At 37.1% G+C, this 12,059-nt stretch overlaps 1 protein-coding gene across 1 annotated transcript in view; it reads right to left on the bottom strand.

Moving 5' to 3' along the window:
• Positions 1–12,059, bottom strand: part of afg2a (AAA ATPase AFG2A) — a 149,283-nt gene that overhangs the window by 100,549 nt on the left and 36,675 nt on the right. The window contains exon 14 of the mRNA XM_088918006.1: positions 7,764–7,890. Coding sequence (XP_088774132.1) covers positions 7,764–7,890 — 127 coding nt within the window. The remainder of the gene's footprint in view (positions 1–7,763; positions 7,891–12,059) is intronic.

Here is a 12,059-nt window from a genome sequence, read left to right as displayed (position 1 = left end):
CAGGCTTATTGCAGCAGTTACAGGGATCTAGTGTTTACTGGAGGTCAGCCTAGTCTAGTCATGAGGTGTACAACAAAAGACACATAGATTTAATTCCTGGAAGACAATAAAAAATAATATAATCTATTTAGATTTAAGCTCTTTATCACAAATGACTTGAGCCGTTTAAGTCAGGAAAACCATAACAGCTGCACCCACCACTTAGACAGAAGGGCTTGTTTTTTGTCAAAACCTACCAATACACAAGGTCTGACGAAAAAGAGATCAGTAAAGGGCAGAACTGCATTCATGCAGGTAGCTTGAAGTGTTTGTTCTTGTTTGCAGTCCAATGACTTGGTTGTCTCCAGGGCTATATGTCAGGAGAGGATAACATGGTGGTATTGGCCAGGACTCTCATCCATCTCAATCTTTTAACGGTCCAGTCAGTGCTTTATCAGAATCATCTCCATGGACGACTTCACATGTGTGTAAAGAGAGGTGTGAAATAACAACAAGCTCAACACTAACAGAGCGTTAATATGGCTTCTATTACTGAAGGCAGATATGGTTTAAGAATATTGCTACCACAACAAACAATATTAAGAACCTACAAAATTAAAAGATTGCACAGGTCTATCTGCATATTTATTATATGTCTTATGCCTTTAGGTTAAACTGCTTTTCCTTTTGGAAGCCTTCCACTGAAGGCTTTTTTAAAAATCAGTCGCCACCTTAAGTTGGCTTAGAAAGTTAAGGATAAAGTTCTTAAAGAGGAAGCCTTTCTAAAGGTATTCAAAGATATCCCTATCAGGTATCAAAGATAGAAATATATGAGGTATCAAAGTTTCAAAAATCTAAAAATCAGAAAAAAATCATACTTTTTGCCCTTTTCTCCAAGAAAATACAAAAAACATTTTCAGGCACAGCAGACAAAAAAAGATATTGCCAAAACGGAGACATAAGAGAATACTGTAAGCCAGGTAAAAAATGCAAAGTATTTTTTCCAATTGTTTACAAGACAATAGTCAATTAATAATAGATGATGACAAAGATACAATAAACATACTAAATTAATATTTCATAATAAAAAATGCCAATAACATGACCCATGTACAAAAAGCTCCATCAGTGATGAGAAATTTTAACATAACCGACACTGAGGTTCTGCAAAGGCTAGGGCAACTAATACTTAAGTTGCTAAATTCTTCAAACAAGCAACCAACACAGTAAAGCATCCAACACGATTCAGTTAGACTTCCAGAAAGCTTTTGATGACGTCCCTCATAAAAAGGTTGAGTCTCCAATGACAAGTCATATGAAGTAATGTATACATATGGCATATACATATGTATATACACAGGAAACATGGTATCAATTTAAGGGGAACTACTTCTAATTGATCAGATTACGCAGTGGTGTGCTGCACCACTTTTTTAGATGCAAAACCTACAGTGCGGTAGCTCTGGTAACTCATGCAAAGGTACATCTTGATCAGTAAACTATGCTGCTGAATGAAGGCCATTGCTCTTCCTGATCTTTCTCAAGATCCTGACATAGCAAATTACTCAAATGTACACATGACTCCAACGTGGGGGAAAATGGCAAACAGAAATAGCAACAAGAGAATCATTAACAGTCTCGAGCAGACACATGGCAAATGAAACGTACATCTATAATGTAATCTAGTGTGATAATAGTACATAATGGAAGAATAAACATACAATTATGTGGGTACTATAAAAATATACGTCTCATGTGTGATTCAGAGCTACAGTCCGCTACACAAGAAAGGGATCTTGGAGTTGAAATAGATTCCTTTATCTTAACAAAACAATGTGGGGAATCAATTAAAAAGCAAACAGATGCCTGGGTATATATAACTAGAAGTATTAAACTTCACGGAAGATATGGTTAATCCTTTAGCCCCAGACTTGAAAAGTATCATAACCAGTTTTTCTTTCCACAAAGAAGACAAAAACTAAAATCTGTTTCACAACAAGCAAAACGCACTCTGAATAACATACTTGTCATTACCTCACAACTTAAGCTATCATTCTATACCTACTGATCATCCAGAGTGCAGTGCTGATACCAGCCACAGAAGACAAAATTCCCTTTATCTGAAAAGGAACAGATCATGCTGCCAGACTCATGATGACTTGAGGTATTCCAAATCCGGGAATAATAAACAGGATGTTCCCTAAATTACATTCAAAGCAGCTTTTATATAATCAACGTCTATTGAAATTGACATTCACTGACTGATATGTTTCTAAAAAGAAAATAAATTCACAGGTATGTCTATGAAACCACTATTTTAAAAACAAAAGCATATGTTGATAAAAAAAAATACTAAAATATTTGTTTTTAATATGATAACATTGTGTCCGAGGTTATCAATGTCAACTAAACTTACAGATGTTATGGGTTAGCTATAAAGAAGGCAATGTACTTGTAAGGGCAATTGGTATAAAAATCGTTTTTTAAAAAGAAAATTAGATGAAGATCGTAATATTCACAGGGAAAAAGAAAAGTTCAACTTAAAGAGCAAGAGAAAAAGGATCTGTCCTGGAACAGTAAGTACAGCAACATTGGTCCAAAGAGGACAGGTTGCAGAAAGGTAGGACACTCATGAATGCACTGAATTAGAAAATTGGTCACAGAACAGACTTATTACTTGTTTGCTTAAGCATTACTAATCTTTGATCACAAGCCTAAATCTGACAGCATCAAAGATAAATCCTACTTTCTGCCTTGTCAGTACAGTGAAAACCTCGAGGATAATGATCAGTGCAGGCATCTGGGCACCTTCTCTTTCTTACTCGCTTTTATCAATATAATTTACAGAAAATCAGCAGTTTAGCAGTCACAGGTATTAATTCCATCATGTTATCCTCCCCTTGAAATTCAGTATAGTGAAAGAAACAGAAATAGATCATAAAATAAAAAAGATAACATAGGAAATACAAAGATAATAACAATCAAGGCACTCCAAATGAAGTACAACAAATTAAATCAGGTGATATATACAAATATGGACCACCACTTCAAACAAGAGTTCCACAGTGAAAGAACATAAATAAAAAGGTTTATTAAAATAAGGGTATTGAGCTAGATCAGTGTTGGGTATACACTACTAAATCTTCACATCCTGTTATTCTTCAATGATTTTCTTAATTAAACACAGAAGAAACCATAAAGCTGATTTTATCTTTTGCTGAGGACATTTCCAAAAAGAATGAAATTCCACCTGACATGTTTTATGGCAAGGAGACAATAAATTTGGAATTATTTGAAAAATCTTGAGCTGTCTTTGTTCTTTATTGCACTTTGCCCTTTGGGCTTAGAGCTATGCATGATTTACAGCTCTGTTGCTATTATCACACGTAGAATGGGTTGGTTCCATTTAACAGACACCTGCCAAGTTCCCAGCCAGAATACGGAACTTCTTTTCAAACCATTGTCACTAACGAGCCAACACCTGACAGAAAGGAACTAAAAACACTTAAAATTCACTGTGTTCAATGTGTATAACATCCTGAGAAAACCCAACAGTTTAACATTCCACTAGGAGATCTAGATATCATGCAGGATAGGATAGATTAAACCTTTTTTATAAAGAAGCATCATGTTTCAGTTAGGTAAAGTGAAGCATTTTGTATAGATTTAGATCCTGCCATATCTTTAAAAAACCCACAATGTGCCCAACCAGTTTTCATGTTCCAATTTCATACCAAAAATGACATTAATGAACGTCATATGCAAAAAAAAATGAAATTGTGCAGTACTGATACGCATCAATGCACAAAGGAGAGGTTTCTGTGCAGCACAAAGCTGAGCCTTAAAGACTTAATGTTGCAGGTTTGAGCCTGGGCTACATTATAATTGATCATTTCCTTAGGCGATGCCCTTAGCAAGGATGATTTAGAAATACATACACCAGATTTAGATGTCCTTGTAGCATACATACATAAAATGTCCATTAGTGGTAGGTGACACAGTGGCAGGACAGCTTAGGATTGTATGGACGCAGAAACAGGGAGCCAGTGAAGAGACTGTTGCATGAGAAAAGCAAGGAAGAGACAAACAGGGGTGTTGACTTGGAAGAAACAGGCTCCAAAAGGGGTTAAGGGAGAGCATGAAGCTCACAACCACTGTGTCCAGACCCCTGTCAACTACTCAAAGCAATTGTTGTTTACACAGTAGAATCTGAGTTTCTGATTTTCTTATTGGCATGTTGGCCATAGTTGGTTAGTTTTATTTTATCTTGACCGTAACAGACAACCGATAACTACACATATATTTTCATGCATATACTGAGGATTACATAAAAATGGAGCAGTGGTTAGCATTGCTGTCTCACAGCAAAGTTCAATTCTGCACCTGGGATGCAAACTACATGGAGCTTGTATGCTCTCCCCGTGTTTGTAAGGGTCTCCTCCACTCCAGTTTCCTCCTATAGTCCAAAAACATGCTAGTAGGTTAACTGGCTTCTGTAAAACTGGTGGTGGGACGTGTGTGTTTGTGTCTGTGTGTGCCCCGTGTGTCCCATCCAGGGTGTATCCTGCCTTGCGCCCGCTGCTTGCTGGGATAGGCTCTGGCTGCCCCGCGACCCTGTACTGGATAAAGAGGTTTACAAAACAGATGGATGGGATACAATGAAATTCAATGCTTCAAGTAAAAGCACCGGTGAATTGAAAAATGTTCAACATATTTGCATACATATTTTAGTACTTAGTTTTCAAAGTCTGTGAAACCCTCTTTCCACATATTTTTTTAGTTGCTTCCTTAAAGGTTAGGGGGGAGGTACACAATTAATAAGGAGCTTTTTCCTTTTTTTTCCCCCACCAGGCTGATTATTGAGAAGGTTCCGAGTTCCAAGGGTCAGCAGGGTCAGATTGTGTAACTCTGCAATCATGTGCGGAAAATTAAAAATTACTGGGAAGGCGATTGAAAAGTGGAGGGGAAAAAAAGTCATTTTATGTTTTAAACTGTCTCCTTTAGGAAACAGCAATTATTAGCCAGCAGATTAAAATAAAGACCGAGTGAATTTCAACGAAGACAACTCACGCAATTCAAATTCCAGCAATTATCTTGGCAATCAGAGAGAACAGCAAGTTACACCACCAAGCTGATTTAACAAAAGCAGAAAAAAAAATGGCCTGTCTCGAGAAGCTACAGGTATACAAGAAGAGCAATAACCTAATCTCCTTTCAAAGCTGGAGCTCCAAAATGGTGAACATCATGCATTTTTAAAGCTGCAGGTATCACACCAATTTCCGGGAACTGCAGGTCTTCACAAAGCAAGAATTGCCATTCGCGAATTCACAGGTAACATACGAAATTAAGTTGGTAAAACATATTTTTTTCATGTAAATGATGAGATAAAAGGGGGACAGGGAATGCGAAGGATTAATAAAAACAGAAGTTAAAAAAGTAGGTTACGTTACACCTAAAAAACTTAGTACTCCATATCCAAAGACACAAAATTGTAAGCGCATCATGATTAAATAATTTTCATATTAACATTTCCTCTCTATAATTAATCTTGGAAAATGTTTTAGATGCAAAAACTGCAGTGCGGTAGCTCTGGTAACTCATGCAAAGGTACATCTTGATCAGTAAACTATGCTGCAGAATGAAGAATGAGAGTAAAGAGAAATAGTGAAACACATATATATAAATACATATTTTATATATACCTCAAGAACATTAACAGGTCTAGTTTACATGCTTCATCATGGAAGTGAACAAATCAGAGCAATATCTGATTTGGCGCCACCTCCTGTTTGCTATGGCCCAGAGAAAGGTAAATTAGTTCAAGAAAATATTTACACACACCTGACTGGAAGATACACATTTGAATATTGACATCCGAGTCAAAGTTTTTCAAGGATATCTTATCATCAATATTGCTGTTCTGCTTTAAATAAAATACTAATAACACTTACATTTATACATCAGGGGAACAAGGATTCCTAAAGTTTTTGTTCCTGTTGTTGTTTCGATTAGCTTTGCATGGATGTTTATGTTTTTTTATTTTATTCCTTGATTCTCAAAGCAGATGCTTTGGTAATGCTGTAAAAACTGACTTTGTAGAAATTAAACTGTATTTGACTTTTTTTCTTTCAACTTCTGTTTTGGAGACATATTAAAATAACACACCAATAGCTGAGCTTTTTCCTATGCTCTTATAAAGCAACATAGTGAAAACCTTCCATTGCAAAATGACTTTTCTGATTTCTGCAATCAAATAAAAACAGTAACAATAGCCTTGGGATTATCTCGTGCTTCATCTTTGCACATTAAATTAATTGGCACCAAAATATCCCATTAATCTTCATTTGTCTAATCATTTCCTGCATTTCTTATGCAAATGAGTCATTTCACGATGAGACAGCCCCTCTGGTCCAGCAAGGCATGGTGACTGGTGAAATCCCCAGGGTGCTGTCACAATCCCTAATGTGACATTCTATTCAGCTGCCTGTGTTTAACATCACAGCTAAACTGTTTGACATTCAAATCAGGCCCTGTGGGAGGGCAAAATAATCTGATTTCTCAGCTGCCAAGATCACTTCCTGTGCTGAAACAATCATAAAGATCCCTGGGGCTTCGACACTCTTCTTCAGGGAAGCCTACACTTGTTAATAGGGCTTAAAATACCTTTCAAAAGGAAGAGAAATTAAGCATAAGGCCATGAAATATCAATTCTCCAAGGAAACCCAAAAGGAATGTTTTCATACAGCTCTGCTAGCTTTCTCCACATCATGGATTGATGGTCATTCAACAGGCACTGACAGACGGGCACTTCCGATATCTTTGAAATAAAAACATCTCCATGTGCAGGACAGCAGTATAACATTCTCTTATTTGTGTGGAGCAACACTGTGATCCGAATTACATAATCAGACGTGCATCGTAACTTTGGGGTCAATGACACCACATTGTTTTGTGATTTCTTTCACCTTTCGAGTTTTATGTCTGAGGTTAACCTGTACTATTCCATTCCTATGGTCGTTTCTGACAAAAAAATCAATACTTATAATACTTCAGACAGCATACTAATGTGAGGCAAACCAAACAATGAAAGCACAAAAAAATAAAAAAGTACAAAATTATTCCAATCACAAACCTGCTGTGTAAGATTTGTTACAGATTCACACAAGTTCAGCTTCCTCAACATGATGCTGGGATCAATGCTACATTATAATATATTAGGTTGCGCAATTTGTGCACCACACTGCACCAGAAATGCAACTGATGTAGAAATTATGGAATAGAAGGGTATCATAGGTCTTTCCTTAGGTAGGGGACTACCAGGATAACAAGGATAACATCCCAAATTCTGGCATCACAATCTTTCTGCTCAAACAAGCTCTGCCCACAATCCCCGTTCATGCTATGAACAAAAAAATCTTTTATTTCTCCCATTTCACCATCAGCACAGTTTGCCAAAACACATGAATATTTTAGAGTACATACCCTTTTCCTGAGGTTAAAGACAATTCCTGACTGAATTGTCTATACTCCATTAAGCTTTAATCTGTTTATTCTAATGTATGTCAATCATATGGGAAATACAATTATCAGGTTCAAAGTATCACAGTACGGTATGCGCAATGGTGCTCAAAGTTAAATCAAATCTGTTTAAATTTCTAGCCATGATTGTGGTTATGGGTCTTGACGTGAACACACTGGACAAGGTTGTTTAGCAATCAATGCACTGCCACAGTAGTTAAATCAGCATGGGTGACGAACCGGAAAGGTACGGAAATGGGTCTTACCTTATCAATCATATCCGGACGGTTTGTCGCGGCCAACACGGTCACATCCCGAAGCTGTTCAATTCCATCGATCTCGGTTAGCAGTTGTGCCAGGACGCGGTCAGCAACACCACTGGAACCTGAGGAGCTAACAACATAAGCTTTTTAACCTGCAGCCAATGTAGATGAGATAGGAAACACGTCAGCTTCAGAAACACCAAGGAATGAAGCCTCACCAGTAAGAGATACAGCCATTTACACACAAAGGTTCCTTACTATAGTTTAACATGGAAGATTTGCTAGAAATAAGCATATCAATGCCAAATGAAACAGTCATTTAGCACCTTAAAAACAGCTACTTAAACATTATATATTGGAAATGCTAAATTCCAGGTTCTGAAAACAAACATAAGACATCCTTAAAAAGTGAAAGAGGAAATTGAATCACACTAGCACACAACATTTTTGAACTCAAGGCTTTCATAAATGACATAAGCAAACAAGTTAGGAAGTAAACCTGCAGTAAGCATATATTTGACCATGTACTGTACAAGGCATAATCTCTTATTTCCGTGTACATCACAGTCTCAATTGATGTAGAAGTCTAAACGACAGACATATTCTTCACAGGAGTAATGCTGCCTTTATCTGCATGTTATTGATCTGCATCAGTGGCTGTGTAGCATACAAATTCAGTGTTGAGCAGTACTGTTAGCGGGAATCTGAAATTATACTTCTTATATGGCACATCAGCATAAACCCCTTTGTCAGGAAAGGAATTTGAAAGCCTTCATGTTTTAATTTCATTTCTGTTTTCCAAATAGGACTATAAATCACCTGTAGGCCTCAGTGTCAAAACTATGGCCCCAAAAATCTGCCTGTACCAAAGAAAAACATGTTAGTTAATAAAAGAGAAGCACGCATTTTTGGATGTGCACACCTTTCTTATATATGAGTCACTTGGAACTCCATACTTTTTTATGCATACATTTAAAATGCTCTTAACATAAAAGGAACCTTTTCTGTTAACCTTTTTTAGTTGGAGGATTCCTTTTCAAGGAAATTCTCTCTATAAGAACACCAGATTTACAAAATCTTACTTTTATTTTAAATTTCTACATTATAAATAATACTTAGGTTAATTAATATTAACAGCTAAACAGCAGGTGCTCTTAAGGGCTGTCATATCCATTCTTCTTGGTGAGCTGTGAAATTACACATTAAATTTACTACATCTAGAAATTGAAGGTTTCATTTATTAATGGGGATCTCCTGAACAGTCTTTGAGGATTCCCTGTGGTCTTCTGATGTAGAGGTTTTGCAATTGCATACTGATTTTAAACTTATAAAAATTGGCATCCCATTCCATTTTAGAATTTACAAGATGCTTTTTTTCTAAACATCAAATTGACATGCATATTAATTAAAAAATACGCTGACTGTATTAGTATTCACCACTGTAATAATAAGCCAATACTTCTGGTACACTAAAGGTTGTAGAGCCTTAATCAGTACAACTGTGAGTCTTTTGGTTAATTTCGGTTAATATTAATCTTTGTACGGTGGGATGGGCTGTTTTCTGCCATTCTTTTTGCAAACTTGCTCAGATTTTGTCAAGTTAGTTGGGAATCATCGGTCTTTGTGACTTCAAAGTTGTTTTTAATACTCCTTTGTCTTCATATTTGAATCGTTGTTTCGGTTTCACTATCTGACTGAAGGACCTCAGAGAGATAGATGAACTGTATTTACTCTGCAATCATATGAAGCACTATAAGTGCATACAAAGTCCATTCAAATGTATGACTTGTCAAAGTCATTTTACGTACTTAAACTAATTTAATTTCTTGTTAGTTAGGTTTCCACTTCTGCAAAGGGTAGTGGATACCTATACAATTAACATTTTAGTTTTTCACCCATAAATGTGGTCGACTTCAGTATTCATGTGTTCAGCGCATGTGTTGGATAAAAATATCCACTTTACACTGTTTGCAATTCAACAAAATGGAACATCACCGGAAAGAGGTGAACACTTTTCAAAGACAATGTATATAACTTATTTACAGGGAAGCTTTAATGGTGTGAAATAAGGTAAAAGTGCAAGAGGCTCAAAATGATTTTTAACAAGTTATTTCCTTTCATTTGCTGTCCACTTTTAAAAGGTAGCCCTGGGAGTCCTTGCTTTCCATCTAGCTTTTCCTATTTTCCTCAAAGAAAATGAGAACTTGTTAGTTTCTAGTGAAGAGTGATGTCAGAGTTCCTCAAATACCAAAGGTACTGCCAGCACACTCCCACAGCTGGTCAAGAGTCAAGCTGTTCACTTTGTCTGTGGGGTTTTATTGACTCTGACATTCTGTCAGGGCTTCACATAAGAAAACTGTCAGCAAGGCACACCTGCCAACTCAATCTTTTCAATCCAGCAGCCATGACAGTAATTAACTGTCACACTGCTTTATTTCCTCTGCTCACTAATTCCACTGAAACACAGCTTGGCGGGTCAAGGTTTTCCATGGTATTCAAATCCTCCTCCACTAGCAGCAGGAAATGGCATACATCTTCCCACGGACTCAACCATTATTGCCTTCCAACATAAATCCCTTCAGATAAGAAATGTGTCCTAAATAACTTTTATCTGCTGATTCACTGCATTCTTTGTGAGCAAATACATACCTTCCATTTAAACTTTGAAGCTGTGTGATACTATATCGCTGATGAACCTCTAGATTCCAGTTGCCAAAGTTTGTACTGCATACCGTCCCGGCTTTGGAAGCCAAGGCCACAGTCAACAGCATTTGCAATTTAGAAAAACTACATGTGGGTTCTATCATTTGGGCTGTAAGGATGTACTGTATGTTGTTGACTACAATGACTGAGCAGAATAACTTATTTAAACACAAGCCATTATTTTTTTTTATTATAACCACACATTTTAATGTTTGTCCTTGTAGAACAAGGTTCTGGTTCTGGTTAGTCTGTTAGGTTGAAATCCCTCCTCTGCACCGTCACAAAGTGTGGCTAATTTCAAAACCAAAATCTGAGGTTACAGCAAAGTGGATAGACCTGTCTTACGTCCACACAGCTTAAGAAGCCCGTTCAATCACAGCACACCTCTCTGAAAGGCCTGCTGTACCGACACAAGTACATTTTGATTAGTTTGGTTGCACTGCTACCTCGCAGCACTGGGGCCCTGGATTCAATTCCCAAGCTGCTGTCTGCATGGAGTCTGTATGCTCTCCCCAAGTTCACATCGGTTTTTGCTAAAGTGCTCCGGTTTCCTCCCCCAGTCCAAAGACATGCTGGCAGGCTCATTGTCTTCTGGGAAAATCAGCCCCAGTGTGAGTGTGTGCATGTCTGTGACTGTGTGCCCTGCAAGGGACTGGTGTCCCATCAAGGGGGTCTCCTGCCTTGCGCCCACTGTTTGGCAGGATGGGCTCTGGCCCCACCATGAACATGCACTGGATAAAGGAAATTGGATGAATGGATGGCTTTGTCAATAAAGATTAGAAAAGCAACTTCTATGCTCAGCATTAATATTTTTTAAACATGAAAACCTGTTTCACCATGAGAATTCTGTCCCATCCTTTGCCACATAAAATGACCCATCCATTACCATCTATTATCAAAAAGCCTTTCACTGGGCATGGAGACCCAGAGCCTGTTCTGGAATACTGGGATCAAAGTGGGAGCAGAGGGATGTCCATCCATCTGTTTGTAAAACCCCCACAAAAAGTGTCTCAGGCTTAATCCAGAATAAGCTTTACATTTAAAGCCAAATAAAAGTTCTATATCTGTACAAATAAGGACGATAAGCAGAAGTCATGCATACTTCTATTTCTATATGATCTACACTAACCACTATCAATAATTATGAGATCTGTAGCACCAACAATAAAAATGTATAGTGAAAAAGATGGTAATCATGTGCCAAGTAACATGGTAGATTTTTTACAAAGTAAAAAAAAAGCACTCAATCTCAAAAAACAACAGCAACAAAATGTTACCTGCCGTTATTGTACATGAAGGTTTCTCTTACCAATAGTTTCTCTCTTCTCTTGGTACCTTTATTTTTTATTATTATGAGCTTCACTGTAAAACAATATTTTCAACTCAAAATTCATTTAGCATAATGCACCCACCCATAAGACTCCACAGAGTCTTTTTTAAAAGGCTTAGGAAAGCAAAATTATTACTGTGATGATTAGAGCATAAATGACACATAAACACTAATACAGAAAAAAGAAAGAGAAGAGGTAAAACATCTCATCAGAATTAACTGTAGGCATAATTATCTCTAAGCAACCTGTTTAATTTGACCCAGTT

The sequence above is a fragment of the Atractosteus spatula genome, chromosome 1 (genome assembly GCF_055471065.1).
Source record: "Atractosteus spatula isolate fAtrSpa1 chromosome 1, fAtrSpa1.hap1, whole genome shotgun sequence".
Taxonomy (NCBI): domain Eukaryota; kingdom Metazoa; phylum Chordata; class Actinopteri; order Semionotiformes; family Lepisosteidae; genus Atractosteus; species Atractosteus spatula.
Note: the sequence above shows the minus strand (reverse complement) of the source record. Positions and strands in the feature narration are given on the sequence as shown.